The sequence below is a fragment of the Odontesthes bonariensis genome, chromosome 11 (genome assembly GCF_027942865.1).
Source record: "Odontesthes bonariensis isolate fOdoBon6 chromosome 11, fOdoBon6.hap1, whole genome shotgun sequence".
Taxonomy (NCBI): Eukaryota; Metazoa; Chordata; class Actinopteri; order Atheriniformes; family Atherinopsidae; genus Odontesthes; species Odontesthes bonariensis.
In genome coordinates, this window is record NC_134516.1 from 37,337,316 (window position 1) to 37,355,419 (window position 18,104).

The following is an 18,104-nucleotide window of genomic DNA, read 5'->3' on the forward strand; positions in this document are numbered from 1 at the left end:
TGATCCCCTGATGGAGCCTAATATTGTGATATCTGCCCAGCAGGGAGCACACGCTTGGTTTATCAGAGCTTTTTTTTACTGATGCCAGCTTTCTGTGGTCACAAGCTGTTTATATAGCGATAGAATATCAACTGTTTCAGAGTTTTTTTCTCACACATTTGGCTTTCCTCCACCATCTCTCTCAGAACTCGCTCGCTCCTCCTGCTGCGTCAGCGCCGTGCGCGCTGCGCGCTGCTGCGGCTCGTCCACTCCTGCCTGACAGGAGGCGCACAGAGCACAGCGCCTCTTGGAGTTGGAACCAAACTTTTGCTCTTCGGATTCTATCTGAGAGCTGGGATCTCTGTTCAGGAAGGACTTCCTTTCTCTTCTGCTCTCCGGTGATAAAAATGGAATGTGAGGAGTTCCCAAAGCAGAGGCTGCAGATGTTCTGAGGTGAGCGCGTCTTTGCGGTGATTTACGCGGAGGTTCGTGCATGGAGCACTTTGACTGAAGCGCGCGGTTCCTTGTTTATTGGAGCCCATTCATGATAGAGACCGAGTGTCTGAGGGAACTTTCTGTGAGCCTCTGATGGATTATGATCCACGGAAATGCTGTAGTTTTGTTCTCCGCTGACTTTTTGGGGCTAAGACGCAGCGGATTGATCGCTGGCAACATCATTCCTGTTATTGCAGCTGTTGGGCCACACAGACCGCGCCGCTGTGACTCTCCGCGCAGCCGCTGAAGATGGAGTCCGCTCGCCTGTGGGTCCTCCGGACTCTGCTGGTGCTGGGACTTCTGCCCCTGGTCGCTGCTGCCCCCTGCCCCCGGCCCTGCTCCTGCCCTCTGCCCACTGAGCTCCACTGCACCTTCCGCTCCCTGCTCGCCATCCCAGCAGCTGTCCCCGAACACACGGAGCGCATCAACTTGGGGTCTGTCCTTCTGGCCTGTCATCAAATGAAACACCTTCTTCTGCTTTAAAGGGACAGTTCGCCTCTTTTGACACGAAGCTGTATGACATCCCATATCAGCAACATCATTTATGAACATCTTCTTACCCCCTGCTGCGTCCTGTGAGCAGAGTTCCAGCCTCGTTTTGGTGTTGATGAAGGTAGTCCGGCTAGTTGGCTGGGGCCACAAATACATTTGCATCACAAAATCGTTCTCCTGGAAAAAATCAGACCTCACAATCGCTTGGCCCTATTTTCTCTCCCTTCGTATCACTGCCTGCTGTGTAGACCGTGCAGACCAAAGTGCAGACCGAGCAGCAAACACCGTAACAGGTGCAGCTGTCAGCAGGTCTGACTTTTTCTGGATGAACGATTTAGTGATGCAAATGTATTACTCTGTTGAACGCATATTGTTTTGAGAAGCAAGACGCTTTATTTTTTAAACCCCAGCCAACTAGCCGGACTACCTTCATCAACACCAAAACGAGGCTGGAACTCTGCTCACAGGACGCAGCAGGGGGTAAGAAGATGTTCATAAATGATGTTGCTGATATGGGATGTCACACAGCTTCATGTCAGAAGAGTGCGTAATCCAGTCTCACCTACTCTTCCCAGTGAAAACATTTTCATGGTTTGTGGCTTCAGGTTCAACAGCATCAGTCAGGTGACAGACAGATCCCTGGTTGGCCTGAGGAAACTGGAGCTGCTGATGGTTCATGGGAACAACATCCACACTCTGTCTGACGGTGTGTTCCGGGACCTGACATCCCTTCAGGTACGCTCTCTGGATGCACCATGGAAACATGAATGAGTGAATGATACTTCTACTTCTTTCATTGGCGTGGATTTTTCTCTCATGTTTTTTGCATTACCTCATCTTTCTGGCATCTATATCGTATTTCTACTAAGGCTGGGCATCGATTACAATTTTTAATCTAATTAATCACATGATAAATTAGATTAAAAAATAATCTAATTAATTAGATTAATCGCGATTAATCGCATTTGTACGCAGAATCCAAATATAAATCCAAAAGTAGTGTGTAGCTTTTAGCATTTTTTTTTTTAAATGTGCTGCCATATGAATGAAAGTGCCATAACATTTGCTGTGCAAACACACTTTTAACATCAGCATCTTTCTGTAGTTTTTATGTAGAAGCCTCGCTCCACTGTCTGTTTCCTTGAATGACTTGCTGCTATCAGTTGTGTGTTTTGCCTTTAAGTGATATTTTAGACTGGAACTACTACGCTGAGAAGACAATTCAACTTGGCAGAGTTTACAGATGACTTTGGTTCTGTCGACTCCGCCGCCTGGAAGAACTTTAAAATGAAAATGGCCGAGTAAAAGTTCCGTACCCTTCTCCATGTTTGGTGGATCCGCCGATTACTTTCTTTTCCGGTTCCACAGCAGACAGCAACAGACTTTTACAAAATAAAAGCCTGTGAGCAACAGACTTTTACAATAATAAAGTCCCACATCAGACGACCCTGTGCTGCGCGTCGTTCCCCCTCTCTCTGCCCCCTTCTTCCTGTCTCTCTGAACTTTCCTATCCATTAAAGGCCATTATTATTATTAATAAAATATTTATCGGCGTTAAATAATTAACGAGTTAACGCGATAATAACGAGTTAACTCACCCAGCCCTAGTTAAAATGCAAAAATGCTCAATAAGTACAGCCCATTAATATAACCAAGGCAACGGGCAAAATGGCGTCCGTCAAGGTGATCGGCCTGGTTGTTAAAATCATCATCCTTTTCTAACCCAAACCAATAAATGATTTTACCTAAACCCAACTAAAAAGAAACACATGTGGTTTAGTGAATGAATGTTGGTTTCCATGGTTGAATGTGCAGCTCCATCCAACTCTGGCCTTGATCCAGTTGTGTTTATTTCACATGAAAAGATGTTTAGCAATGCTGACGCTCTGTTTTCCATGTTTAGATGTTGAAGATCAGCTACAACAAGCTGAAAGAGATCAACAGGCACACCCTTCAGGGTCTGTGGTCTTTGACCAGGCTGCACCTGGATCACAACCATCTGGAATTCATTCATCCGGACGCCTTCCAGGGCCTCACCTCCCTGCGCCTGCTGCAGCTGGAAGGCAACCGGCTTCAGCAGCTGCACCCAGCCACCTTTACCACCTTCACTCCGATGGGCCACTTCTACATTTCCACCCTGCGGCACCTCTACCTGTCGGACAACGGGCTGACGTCGCTGCCCTCGGGGCTCCTGGGGACCATGCCACAGCTGGAAAACCTGTACCTTCATGGGAACCCGTGGATCTGTGACTGCAACATGAGGTGGCTCCATGACTGGGAAAAGACTTCACCAGGTCAGATTCTTCAAATTATTTCAAACTTTTTCCATTGTTCCATTATTAAAAGACAGATAGAATGGGGATTTAGTCATTCTAATACAGGGGTGGCCAACCCGCGGCTCTTTGTCTGGTTTCATGCAGCTCTTACGTTCATATCAAAATTTGTGTTTGTGTTTTTTTTTTAATGTGCGTGTTCGCTTTGTTTGAGCTCAATACGGCAGCGGTCTCCAACCTTTTATGCTCCATGGACCGGTTTAATGTCAGACAATATTTTCACGGTGTGGCGGAGAAATACTTCAAAATAAAACTATACGACCAACACAGACACTGTGGTATTTAGTAAATATAATAATAAACTTGAATCCACTGTGTATGTAACTTTATTAGCAGCGTCCTCATGACATAACATCCCCTCTGGTCGTTATGGTAACGCTTAAACATGCCTTCCAAACGCAGCTTTCTTTTTCTTAGCGGTCACAGCCTCTTCTTCTGTCTCCTCACTGGGAAGAAGCTCTCCAAACACGTCTGTTTTTGACTCTTTTTGCCCGGTTCATGGGTTTAATATCGGCGCTGATGCATCGAGACGAGAGCGAGTCAAGAACAGACGGATGGAACGCAGAGAATTCGGTCATTTTTCAAAATAAAACATTGTTCACACTCGGATAATAAATAAAACTGTAATAATAATAATAATAATAATAATGATAATATATAAGTTTTATATAGCGCTTTTCCGAATGCTCAAAGACGCTTTACATAAGGAACAAAATAAAATAATGTAATGTATTTATTCTTTTTATTTACTAGGGCTGGGCGAGTTAACTCGTCATTAACGTGCTAATTAATTAACGTTGATAAATATTTTATCGCACATTAACGCAGTTTTAAAAAATTTTTATTTTAATTTTTAATTTTTTTAATGGATAGGAAAGTTCAGAGAGACAAGACGCAGGGGGCAGAGAGAGGGGGAACGACATGCAGCACCCCTGTTTTATTATTTATTTTTAGGGCTGGGCGAGTTTACTCGTTATTATCGCGTTAACTCGTTAATTATTTAACGCCGATAAATATTTTATCTCTCATTAATGCAGGTTTTATTAAAATGAATATTTTAATATATTAAAATATATATATTTTTAAAAACTTTTTCAGGCTTTTATTATTGTATAAGTCTGTTTCTCACAGGCTTTTATTTTGTAAAAGTCTGCTGCTGTCTGCTGTGGAACAGGAAAAGAAAGTAATCGGCGGATCCACCAAACATGGAGAAGGGTACGGAACTTTTACTCGGCCATTTTCATTTTAAAGTTCTTCCAGACGGCGGAGTCGACAGAACCAAAGTCATCTGTAAACTCTGCCAAGTTGAATTGTCTTCTCAGCGTAGTAGTTCCAGTCTAAAATATCACTTAAAGGCAAAACACACAACTGATAGCAGCAAGTCATTCAAGGAAACAGACAGTGGAGCGAGGCTTCTACATAAAAACTACAGAAAGATGCTGATGTTAAAAGTGTGTTTGCACAACAAATGTTATGGCACTTTCGTTCATATGGCAGCACATTTAACATAAAGCTAAATGCTAAAGGCTATACACTACTTTTGGATTCATTTTTGGATTCTGCGTACAAATGAGATTTATCGTGATTAATCAGGGAAATCATGTGATTGATTAGATTAAAAATTTTAATTGTTGCCCAGCCCTAGTATTTACATTGAAAAAAATTGGCTGAGCAGAGGTGTGTGTGAGAGAGGAAGAGATGGGTGATGTGTCATGATGTGGCTCTTTGTGGTAACACAGTAAAAAATGCGGTTCTTAGTCTCTGACTGGTTGGCCACCCCTGCTCTAATGTTATAAGGGGGATAACTGATGACCCTTCTTTTCTTTGGCTCCAGGTACTCTGAAGTGTAAAAAGGACAGGACCCTCCCCGGAGGCCAGCTGTGTCCCATGTGCTCGTCTCCCAGGCACCTTCAGAAAACCGAGCTCCACGCTGAGCAGAATCTGGTCTGCAGCAGCCCCATTATCAGCTCTCCTCGCAGAACAACCTCGCCGGAGGACGGTGAAAGTGAGGTTTTGACCACGGAGGACTTCAGAGAACACATTGGCAACATATCTTTGAGCCTCTCTGATGAGCATGGAAATAAGGTGGACCTCCAGTGTGGTATTGGTGAGCCTAGAGAACTTTCCAGGATCAGCTGGGAACAGGTTAATCAGCACTATTTGGCCTCCAACATTACTTTCTTGGTGGATCTTGATTGCCCTGTTGACAGGGAGACATATGAGCAGCTATGGAGGCTGATAGCATACTACAGCAACGTGCCAGCTCACATACAACGGGGAGACATGGTTAGCAAAGACCCTCACCCAACCTATGTGTACAGACAGGACTCTGCAAAGGATGCCCAGTACTACACGGGTGTTAAGGTGAATATGATGGCCCAGCCTGCATGGTTGATGCAGCCCTCTGTAGAGCTGAGACTGAACCGGCCCCAGTCATCGGCCAACGCAGTGAAACTGGTTCTGGCCACAGACCTCTCAAAGACGGTGGAAACCGAGCTGGTGCAGAGACAGCGGAGGACGTGGGTCATGATCGAGTCAACGAATAGGACTCGTGAAGTTTTTAGCGCTATGCTGGGAAGCCCCGGCCAAATGTACTGCAACGTGCACAGTTCTGACCAAGCGGCCGTTCAGTGGATTCTGCCGGACGGCTCCAAACTGGATGCACCACACAGCAGTCCAGACAACAGGCTATCTGTGTGGAGCGATGGAAGGTTGCTCATCAGAGCCGTCAGCCACTCAGACGCAGGAATTTACTACTGCGTCGCCAGGGTTCCCGGAGACCTCGCCATACAACCCTTTCATCTGACTGTACAGGAGTCCTCCGGCCCCACCCCGGGGGACAACACGTCAGTGGAGGGGTATGTGGGGAGTCCTATTTCTCTGGAATGCACCAGTTCAGGTTCTCCTGATGCTGAAATTTACTGGATTCTACCAAGCAGCTCCATAGTTAGCTTCCAAGCTAATTCATCCAAAGCTTTCGTCTATTCCAACGGCACCTTACGCATCCCACACACTGTATTATCGGACACTGGTTATTACAAATGTGTGGCCATCAACCAGCATGGTGTGGACACACTGGCTACGAAGTTAACAGTGTTCAGGCGCAAAGGACTAATAAGGCCTTTGAGGAAGTTTCCAGCTCAACCTCAGTCGGCCTCAGGGGTCAGCACCCAGATCAAGGTCCCCACAGAGGACCCCGAGGAGGCATCGGGGGACATGGGGGTCCCTCAGGATAAGGCTCCGATCAGACGCATGGATGCTGTTAGAAGGAGAATCCCAGGAGGTGCCGGCCCAGGCAGGGGGGGTGCACATCCATCCAGGAAGGTGTGGCGGAGACCGCCGGTGCTTCGAAAACCAACCGGATCTCAGGCTGAAACCAGGAAAAATACCATCGAGAGCAGGAGGAGGATTAACATGTCAAAGAATAAGATCGACCCAGAGAAATGGGCTCATATTCTGGCTAAGATTAGGGACAGAAACCCTCAGACTGCGGCCACTCCTCCCCCAGGCGGACATCCAACACAGAGAGCAGAAACACAGCAGCCGACACAATCACAAGATGCTGCTGAAGGATCGTCAGATAGCGTGACTGCACACGAAGAGCAGGGCCAGCATGACTTCACCTCACACATGAAAACCAGTAGACACAATACACAAGACCAAGACAAGCATGTGACAGCGGACAGTTTCTATGACTCTCACGATATGACTCTGATCAGTCACGCTACAGCAGAGCCACAGATAAGTGCAGACACTGAGCAATACTATGAGATGGAGTTGGACCGACACGCGAGTTCAAAGAGTGTGCTTTCCCACCCACAGACAACATCTGTTCCCCTCTACGCTGTCACCGTCTGGCAGGCCAGCACAAACACTGCAAGCAGCAGCACTTTTTCTCAGCCCGAGAACCACAGCGCAAATACCGACGCTGACGGAGTCGAAACAGCTGACGGGTCCGAGGCCTTCCTCCCACCGAGGAGCGGCGAGAGCGAGGAGAAAGCAGACGTCGTTGCCAGCTCCAGAAATGATAGAGAACCCTCTGGGAAGGAGAGTCAGATTTTCCCCTCAGTCGACCCAAATGAATCCACAATAGGCCAAGAGGAAAATGGAAAATATTCCAGCGAGGCTGCAGCAGCCTCACAGTTTCACACACAGCTTCAAACTGAAGCTATGCTCACCACAGCATCTCCGACGACCACGCTGGTGCCCACCTTCACCAGAAAGACGGAAAGGCAACCCTTGTCACGCCTCAAGCAGCCCAACTCCAGGAGGAGGAACGGGGCCAGGAGAAAAAGGCCAAACAGAGGGAGACAAAAGGTGAACAAAAGCAGCCATTTTATTGAAACCACCCCTCCCCTCCCAATGGTGACGACCGGTGCCTCCACAGAGCTAATAATAGAACGATTAGGAGCTCCAGCAGTCGCTTTCAGCACCAATGTTCCATACGCTGACAGCCAGGCTGCGTCATCAGGCAGGCTGAGTCATAAAGAAACCACAGTTTCTGCACAGGCTTATGAGGCAGGCATGGAAAGCTCCTCAGTAACAGCCACTCTCTATGAAACTAATCAAGAGCATCTACCTGCATCGTCATTTCCAGGAGTGGGTTCTCAAAGGGACTTTGGAAGCTCAGAAAGGGCTTCTCTTCCAGAGGTGCTCACACCCACCACCCAGCGATGGTTTACAGACAGCAGTCCTCCGCCTGGTCGACCCACACAAAAAGCAGCAGGCCTCGGACCCCCGCTACCCTCCCACAGTTCCTTTGAGGTTTTTCACCCTGCAACGCAACCGCCAACAAATGTTAGGAACAATCAAGCAGGTCATCAGAACTCACTGACTGAGGATGCAGCCCGGAAGACCTTTGGATACACCTCCGATGGATTGGCGAAGACGCCAAGGATGCCGTCTGAGGATAATTTCAAGACAGAAGGGGTTAACACAGTGGCACCAACCACATCTGGACATTTCTCTCATAGTTCCATTCATAATTACGTCACAAGAATTCAGTCAAAGACAGATGAAAGGCTGAATGAAACTTCAAACATGAGCATCGATGCTCCAGTGACAACAGCCGCTCCCTCTGCGGCCTCATCGACACCCTATGCTGTGAGATATTCCACAGCCACGCCAAATGCTGAGAAACCCCAGCTATCATCCACAGGAGCCCAAATGAGCCCTTCCCCGGAGGCCACCAGGACCACAGCCAACCACAGCCAACTGACACCCATCACCGCTACATCAGAGCCCAGCACAACATCCAGCCTGTCCCCTGACCATAAAACTATCCCAAATGCACCTTTCCCACACATAAGAGTGCAGAGCTGGCAGGCAGCCAAGCACCCAGCGGCCTCTGTCCCTGCCACTGCTGCCGTCCAGCCCCACGGTTCCACAGAGACGCCGTTAACGGGCTCTCTGGATGCGTCCCGAGCGCCCCGGCTACCTGGACGTGGACCTAATCCAGGAGGGAAGCCAAGGATAACCAAGAGCAGCTTCCAGACTGTCACTGTGAAAGCTGAAACAGATGCTCAGCTTCCCTGTGAGGCGGAGGGCCTGCCAATGCCCTTCCTGTCATGGACCAAAGTTGCTACTGGTATGTATGACTCAACTCGTAAATCAGCTTTTGGTGCGTTCAGACAGCCATAATTCTTCCTCCGGCTCTAAAGTTCCTCAGGAAAAACGATAAGTGAGTTCAATTATTCAATGAAAGTAATCAAATAGGCTTTAATACCCCATAAATGTTTCCACTGTGCAGATACAGAACAGCACACAGCTGAGTGTAACACACCAGTCTAACTAAACTCACCGACATCCTCATAGATGTTTGATCGTCTCCCAGATGTTTAACACATCAGTGGGGGCAGATGTCACATGTTTATACTGTTGCATGTGCAAGACTTTCTCACTCTGCTTCGTGAGGAATCCCTGCTCCCACATCTCATAACTGTGGGGGCTTTTTAAAAACTCTTAACTGAGCAGGATGAACTGGGTGTTCACGTTATCGTGCATAGCCTTTTGGACCCGGATCACCTCTAAGATTTAAATCAAATCAAATTTATTTGTAGCACTTTTCATGTACAAAACAGTTAAAAGTGCTTTACATAAAATAAAAACATTGCAGCAGGGAGTGTAAGAAGCATTAAAGATACATAAAAGAATATAAAGAGAAACATATAAAATCATTTAAATTAATTTAAAAACAAGCAACAGTCCAGATAAGTTCAAAGATCGCGTGCAGATTTCATGCATAGACACATGAGAACAGAAATGTTTTTAACCTGGATTTAAAAATGTCTCCATTTGGTGAAAGTTTAATCTCCACTGGCAGTTTGTTCCACTTGTTTGCAGCATAACAGCTAAATGCTGCTTCTCCATGTTTAGTCTGGACTCTGGACTGGACCAGCTGCCCTGAGTCCTTGGATCTCAGAGCTCTGCTGGGTTTATATTCTCTGAACATATCACAGATGTATTTTGGGCCTAAACCGTTCTGGGATTTGTAAACCATCAGCAGGCTTTTAAAATCTATTCTGTGACTGACTGGAAGCCAGTGTAAAGATTTTAAAACTGGTGTGATGTGTTCAGATCTCTTAGTCTGGGTTAAAACTCCAGCAGCAGCGTTCTGGATGAGCTGCAGATGTTTAATGCTCTTTTTGGGAAGTCCAGTTAAAAGAGCATTACAGTAATGGAGTCTACTGGAGATGAATGCATGGATGAGTTTCTCCTGGTCTATTTGGGAGAGGAAACCTTTAATTCTGTTTGGCCTTAAGATTGCTTAAGGCCAAACAGAATTGCAGCCCCCATCATTAATTGCCCTTTGACCGTATATATATGCACAGTGTAGGCAGGTAGGGTAAGAGCCTCAGGACCCCTATTGAAGGTAGCACCTTTCATGGCCCCTGACCAGGGGGGAGTTCAGGATCCAAACTTGTGTAGTATTTGTGATGGTAAGAGTAGCTGATCCACTCAAATCTGATGCTGAATGACTCTTTGAGATGATATTCAGTTCAGCATTAAACACTTTATTATTATTATTATTATTATTATTATTATTATTATGTTATATTCGTATTGTACTTGTGTCTTTTTCATGATGCTGATATTTCAGCCTATGTCAGTCTTGGCCTCATCATGAAAGAAGACGGGTGAAATGTGTATCCACCTTTAGTTATTCAGCGTTTTATTAAATCGTGTTGGTTTGAACTAAAACAATGAGCAAATGCATCTTTTGTCAAGGGTTTCAAAGAGGTTAGAAATGGGTTTTTCATGTGATCGTAGTAGTTCCACTCTAAAATATCACTTAAAGTCAAAACACACAACTGATAGCAGCAAGTCATTCAAGGAAACAGACAGTGGAGCGAGGCTTCTACATAAAAACTACAGAAAGATGCTGATGTTAAAAGTGTGTTTGCACAACAAATGTTATGGCGCTTTCATTCATATGGCAGCACATTTAAAATAAAACTAAATGCTAAAGGCTATACACTACTTTTGGATTCATTTTTGGATTTTGCATACAAATGCGATTAATCGTGATTGATCAGGGAAATCATGTGATTAATTAGATTAAACATTTTAATGGTTGCCCAGCCCTACGTATAAAGAAAATCATTGATTAGAACTTTACATCAGAACCATCCTGCCAGGATTCACCAAAATGCAAAGAATCTTTCCTTTCGAGCATGGTCTTGATATACTTTTCTACATTTTACGAATATTGCAATCGTTTCCTCTTCAGTCTGACGTTGAGACGTGTTCCAATTTGATTTACTCTTCGCTGCAGGTGCAAGCATTGCTCAGAACACCAGGGTGCAGAGGTTCGAAGTCCACCACAATGGCACGTTAACCATCGGGAACACACAGCTGACGGACAGTGGTCAGTATCTGTGCACGGTTCAGAACCAGTACGGTACAGACAAGAGCACGGTCAACCTGGTGGTCCTGTATCAGCACCCGCGGGTCACCCTGCCGAGGCACAGAGACGTCACCGTGCATCTGGGTGGCAAAGCTGATCTGGAGTGCAGAGCAGAGGGGCATCCTGCACCTCAAGTCCAATGGGTCCTCCCCAACCATGTGCACCTGGCTGCTGCCCCAGGGGGCGGGGCCTCTCAGCAGCGTGTGGCCGTTGACAGCAATGGAACGCTCCGGATCAGCCAGGCCACTTACACAGACAGAGGGGTTTACAAATGCATCGGCAGCAGCTCAGCTGGAGCCGACACCGTCTCGGTGCGTCTGTATGTCATAGCGTCGCCTCCAGTGATTAAGCAAACGCAACAGGAGAACGTGACTCTTCCAGAGGGCGGCGCTGCCTACATCCACTGCACCGCCACAGGGGTTCCTCAGCCTGTCGTTCACTGGATCACACCTGACAGCGTACAGCTCACCGCTTCACAGCTGGTCACCGGGCGAAATCTCGTCGTCTTCCCCAATGGGACCCTCTACATACGGGGCCTGGGCCCGGAAAATTCAGGGAAATACGAGTGCTCGGCCAGTAACACGATGGCTTCCAGCAGGAGAACTGTGATCTTAAGTGTGAGGAAGAATCTGCTCTCTGCCAAGGCCAATATATTGTCCTCATCTCCCCAGAGAACGGATGTGATCTATGGAAGTAAGCTGCTGCTCAACTGTGTAGCAAGAGGAGAGCCAGAGCCCCGAGTCATCTGGAGGACGCCCTCTAAAAAGCTAGTGGATGCTCAGTACAGGTGAGAAAATGCTCTAATCCCGCCACACATGAGCTACTTTCCCTCATATTCTCATCACGAGTGTCCTCTGGATCCTTCTGAATGTTATCGTTTCTTTTATTTACGCAGTTTTGACCCCAGGATCAAGGTGTTCCTCAACGGCACCATAACCATTCATTCGGTGACCAACAAGGACAGCGGCGACTACCTGTGTGTGGCGCGCAACAAGATGGGCGACGACTACGTTCAGCTGCGCGTCGACGTGCTGACCAGACCGGCCAAGATAGAACAGAAGCAGCAGCCATCCAGCCAAGAGGTGGTGTACGGTGCAGACCTGAAGGTGGACTGCGTGGCCTCTGGCCTCCCCAACCCCGAGATTAGCTGGGCCCTGCCGGACGGCACCATGGTCAACCCCATCAAACAGAGAGATGGAGTGGGCGTAGGGCGCAGTCGCAGGTATGGGCTGCTTAAAGAGGGACTTCTAAAAGTTGGTACGCCACTAAAGCCTCGTTTCCACTATCAGTACGGGTCGGGTCGCTTTGGGGTCAGCTTGCGTTCCCACAATGGATGGGCATTGGATGGAAATATTATTTTTATTAATTATCATCTTTAGAATTATAATTATTATTCTAAAGAGGGTACAGAGTCTTTAAAACACATTTTATGATTTGTGAAAATTTTATTTGACCTTTTGAATTTTCAATGACCAAATAAAGGTTTCACAAATCCCAGACAAGGTTTTAATGAATCTACAGCCTCTTTAGAATAATTCCATCCAGATTTGAGCAGTCTAACTAATGTAGTTTCCATACAGGACCTAGTTTATGGTGATACAGGACCTAGTTAAGGGCAATCAAAATGCAAAAAAATGCAGTGAAATGGCCCTTTATGCCCATCCATTTAATTCGCGAATCACATGCCAACTTCAGCGTCATCCCATGGACTGAATATAAAAAGGTCAAGCCTCACTATAGAGGTCCGGTATTATAATTTACACGTTTTTAATCACAAAATGTAACATTTAATCGCGGAGTTATCACCGTGGATTTACTGTAGGCTACGAAGTTCCTGAAAAAATGGCTTGAGCCATTTTCCCTTTGTGTGTGTGTGTGTGTGTGTGTGTGTGTGTGTGTGTGTGTGTGAGGGGGGGGGGGGGGTATTACTGTAAACGTGGGGGTGTCGAAACACTCCCATCCCCCACGGGTGCGACGCCCATGGTTCTAGATACCACCAGGCAGAAGGGTTACAGAAATGGTAAAGGGTTCCATGGGACCGGTACGCTTTGGTGGTAGTGGAAACTAGAGATGCGCGGATGACGTATTTTCCCATCCGCAACCGCTGCAAAAAATATATATCCGCCCGCTATCCATTTGCACAAACATTTTTTCACCGATTTTCAAAACCGAACCCGCCCGCCATCCGCCGATAGGTGTAGGTCTATTGAAGGTGCCTTGGCTATTTGTATCGGCTTTTTCAAACAGCGTAGTTCATTATATCTGGTCAATAAGTCCGCCTACTACTAGGTAGTGGATAATAGTGCTGTCAAAATCACTCCCAAGTGCTAAATTGAACACCTTTAAGACACACAGCCGTCACAAGCGATTGAATTCCTTCCAAGGCATTCACACTATCACTAGTTACAGGTTACGAGACCCTACGTCTCCCCACTTGTATGTGAAACATTAATACAGAATATAACTATATAGTTCTACATTTTGGATTAACCGATCTATTTCCAAGCATCACACGGCCTTCCATCACCTTGAAAATGTGCATTCCACTGTCGTTTTGACATGTCTGCATTGAAATACTATTTGCAGCTATATTTCACACTCCATCAAGAAAAAAGTAAAACATGATGAGCACGGGCACACCGGTTTGAGTGTACAAATTTTTTTAAAGAATCTAGACAACAAAGTCCGTCTACATAGCACGATAAATCCATCCTTTAGCGCAAATGTTCCCAACCTACTTCAGAGAATGTAAAACAACTTCAAAGCACATAGTCTAAGCCCAAATCAACATACCACGGCGGGCAAAATGAATAACCAGATGGCCTACCTTAAAACGCTGTCTTGATCACAGGATTCTTGCAATTATTCCACTTTAATCCACACGGTTTAACGCACCCAACACTGCTAGCAAGCAATGTAGAACTAGGGTCCTATGTGCTAACTGTATGGCCTTAGTAACGGACACAAACAAACGAGAAGACCTACGCAGGAAATCTAAAACGTGGTTTTGTTTTATACTGTTTGTAATGTATGTTTTCGTTCGTTACCTTTGGAAAATTATGTTTGTTTGTTTTTTTTTGTTTTTTTTTTAGTGCTTCAACCGCAACCCGCCCGAATTTAATTAAAATACGATTTTTCGGCGTGTCATCCGCCCGATCCGCGGTTCATCCGCGGGCTCCGCGGATTCAACCGCCAACCGCGCATCTCTAGTGGAAACACTGAAATAAGGGAACCGTTCTGAACCCGACCCATACCGGACTGCATAGTGGAAACGGGGCTTAAGTGGAGGCCTGTCTCCATTGAGCAGCTAATGTGCCCTGTGGGATGGCATATCTCCAGCCTGCAGATCAAAAAGCTCTCACACATGAAACATTTTCAAGAGTCAAGACCTTAACCCCTTGGAGAGTCTAAGCTTATCAAATGATCTCGTAGAGAGTGCGAGCTGCCAGGCAGTGTAACCAAATAAATGGCCCGTTCTTCAAATGAAACATGTAACTGTAGCCTTTGGAAAAATTATCTCTAACTATATCGGTTATTGAGCAAAAGTCAGAAATGTCCCTATGAAAATAAAAATATGCCATTACTTAGTAATTAGTACCGGAGCCTGTGGTACAGTTGCAGCACAGCAACTTCAGATTAAATCCAAACCAGATGTGACACACACTCAGTGGGGTCACATGGCACTGAAAGGGTCGGATTATTGGCTAAATTACAATCAGACTGAGCTGAGCAAGGGTAATTCTCCTTGGATATATGGCGGTGAATGAATGGGATCAGAGGCACAAAGCGTGTCATACCCCGGTATGATAGGTGGCGCTGTACCCATTCCAACTGTTGCTAATAGAGCCACTTCCTGTTGACCTCTTCACCACCAACAACAAACTCAGGCATTGAAGAAAGATGGAGAACGCAGAGCAAGATGAAGCTACGTCCCTCTACATTTGGTCTGTGATGAGCTGCTTGTTGCACAAACTCGATGCCCAACGGAGCATTCTCCATCGCGTTGTTTGTTTCTTTCTGACGGCGACAACAACAGGAATATCGTCTCCTTTGACTTCCGGGTCACGACCCCGGGAAAACATCTGGAGCATGCGCAGAACGCAAAGTTCAATTCACCACGTGCTTCAGCATCTACAAGCAGGTTTAGAGTGACTTTCAACCCAGTTATCTCGGGGCCTTAATCCGATCCGATCCAATTCTTAGTCAGATTAAGGTGTCTACATGAATTTAATAACTCAGTCTGATTGTAATTTAGCCAATAATCCGATCCTTTCAGGATCTGCTTCTCAGTCTATTAAGGTTGGCCAGCCAACTCGCAAAAGAATCCTATAACCCTGCAGACATCTTTTACTCATACAGATGAAGGAATTATTTCATTAGTTTCACCTGTGGCTTCTCTTGATGCTCTGTCTCTTGTAAGGAAACAAGTAGCTGATAATGAGCGATGGTTAAATCTCATCCACATTATTGATTCTGATTTGAAATGCTGTATTCCATTCGGTGAAAGCACCCAACTGTGAACTTCCAGTCGACTTCCCTCTCTTTTCCTGATTTTCACACAGGTACGTGGTGTTTGACAACGGGACGCTTTACTTGAACGATGTGGGCATGCCAGAAGAGGGCGACTACACCTGCTATGCCGAGAACCAACTTGGCAAAGATGAGATGAAGGTCAGAGTCAAGGTGAAAGTTGCAACTTCCCCACCGCAAATCCAGAATAAAGACCAAAAGACCGTCAGAGTTTTCTATGGCGAGACATTTACGCTGCAGTGTAACACCAAGGGCGAACCAGCACCTGCCATCACTTGGATATCTCCAACAAATAAAGTGATTTACCCAGCGTTGGACAAATACCAGGTCCTGGATGACGGGACGTTGGTCGTTCAAAAGGTCCAACGTTCTGATGGAGGCAACTACACCTGCATGGCAAGGAACAGGGCTGGACAAGACCATAAAGTTACCAGGCTGGAGGTCTTGGTAACACCTCCGGCAATCAATGGCCTAAGAGGAGCCGCCAATACCATCAAGGTGGCTGCAGTTCAGGGTCAGCAGAAGCTGGTGGACTGCGCGGCGAAGGGAACCCCCACACCTCGCGTCATGTGGATTCTGCCAGGGAATGTGATCCTTCCTGCACCATACTACAGCAGCAGAATGACGGTTCATCACAACGGGACCTTGGAAATTCGATCCCCTAAGAAGACAGACTCGGGACAACTGGCCTGTGTCGCTCGCAATGAAGGAGGGGAGGTCCGATTGGTGGTTAACTTGAATGTCAAGGAGGCTGTAGAGGTGAGAGATCCCAGAACGGATAGCTTGGCGCTAACAGTGGGGAATGCCATAGCTTTAAACTGCTCCTTTGAGGGCTTGACACTACCTCATCCCACTTGGATCCTACCCAACGGCACCCCTTTGCACAGCGGTGGCCAGTTTTCTAAGTTTTTCCACCGGCGCGATGGCTCTTTGATCATCAGCAACCCAACTGTTGCCGAGGCTGGTACGTACCGCTGTCTGGGGCACAATTCTGGAGGGCTTGTGGAGCGCAGAATCACTCTGTCCCCGGGGAGGAAGCCAGAGATCATCAACAGACACGCCTCTCCTGTCAGCATCATGAATGGGGAAACCCTTTTGCTTCATTGTCAAACCACTGGTGAACCTCTTACCCTATCATGGACTCTTCCCAGTGGAGTTGTACTTAACAGGCCGCAGAGAGCTGGACGATATGCTATATTACCCAACGGGACGCTTGCCATCAGACAAGTATCAATCTATGATCGAGGTCCCTATGCATGCAGAGCTGCTAATGAGTATGGCAGCTCTCTGCTGTCTGTGTCGGTGGCTGTTATCGCACAGCCACCGCGCATCACCAGCGGCCCCCCCTCTGTGACTTATGCCAAACGTGGAGTTGCTGTTCAGTTAAACTGTGCAGCAACCGGGACGCCCAAAGTAGAGGTTGCGTGGGAAACGCCGGATAAAACCCGCTTGGTGGTCAGTGCTCAGCCACGCCTTTTTGGAAATAAGTATCTCCATCCACAAGGTTCCCTCATCATTCAGAACCCAACGCAGAGAGACGCTGGTGTGTACAGATGCACAGCCAGGAATGCCATCGGCATAGACTCCAAAGCTACGTTTCTCAACGTGTTCTGAAAAATTCACATTGCCATACTGTATGCCCGAGCAACTGCCTAGATTAAAAGCAACTTTTGTATTTAATTTCCAAATGGAGTGAAAACTGCTGTCACAGTGATGAAACACCGAGGTGCCTGACACTGTGTTTGTTGGCTGGAGGCCTTCAGTTGATGATTTGGTGCATCTCAACTGATCCATTTCTGCTATTTCTCTATATAATCCATATCTAAGAGTGGATCCTGTCGCCACCTGATGTGAGCATGCTGGTTAGGACATTGTAACTTAGACGTATCAACCCCAGATCTTTGTTATGCATAGATTCTAAATTTGGTTAGTGTTTCTGATCACCTTTGAACCAATAAGATAAACCCTCTCTCATAAAAAAAACTACTACTTTAGATGAAAATTAGGGCTGGGTGAGTTAACTCGTTATTGTCGTATTAACTCGTTAATTATTTATGTAGGCTTTACATAAAAACTACATAAAAAGTGTGTTTGCACAACAAATGTTATGGCACTTTCATTCATATAGAAATAGAAGAATGTTACGACCCCAGGTCTAGGGGATCAGGGTGGTAACATAAAATGTGTCCAGAGGGAAGAAGTTTAAGTGTAAAAATAATTTATTACAACAAAAAAGGTTCCCAAAACAAAAGAGGGGGTACACTGTAACTAAACAAACAACTAATTGAAAACACTAGAGTTTGTTAACTCAAAACACTAGGTGGGAAGCTGCAGAGAAGTGTGTAAGACTACAACTCTGCATCCTGGTC

At 46.3% G+C, this 18,104-nt stretch overlaps 1 protein-coding gene across 1 annotated transcript; it reads left to right on the plus strand.

Annotated features, from left to right (window-relative positions):
- The first annotated feature begins 523 nt into the window (after window positions 1–523).
- On the plus strand, window positions 524–17,695 carry mxra5a (matrix-remodelling associated 5a). Its single transcript, XM_075477037.1, has 8 exons — window positions 524–556; window positions 715–908; window positions 1,572–1,701; window positions 2,870–3,260; window positions 5,134–8,886; window positions 11,074–11,992; window positions 12,101–12,427; window positions 15,768–17,695. Exons 1-8 carry the CDS (start codon window positions 524–526, stop codon window positions 17,347–17,349), a joined length of 7,329 nt encoding a protein of 2,442 aa, XP_075333152.1. The 3' UTR covers window positions 17,350–17,695.
- The last annotated feature ends 409 nt before the right edge of the window (window positions 17,696–18,104 follow it).

Coding starts and splice junctions, on each gene's coding strand:
- mxra5a (XM_075477037.1), top strand. CDS start 524: ATGATAGAGACCGAGTGTCTGAGGGAACTTTCT. Junction 909..1,571: donor ACGGAGCGCATCAACTTGGG/GTCTGTCCTTCT, acceptor TTGTGGCTTCAG/GTTCAACAGCATCAGTCAGG. Junction 12,428..15,767: donor GGCGTAGGGCGCAGTCGCAG/GTATGGGCTGCT, acceptor ATTTTCACACAG/GTACGTGGTGTTTGACAACG.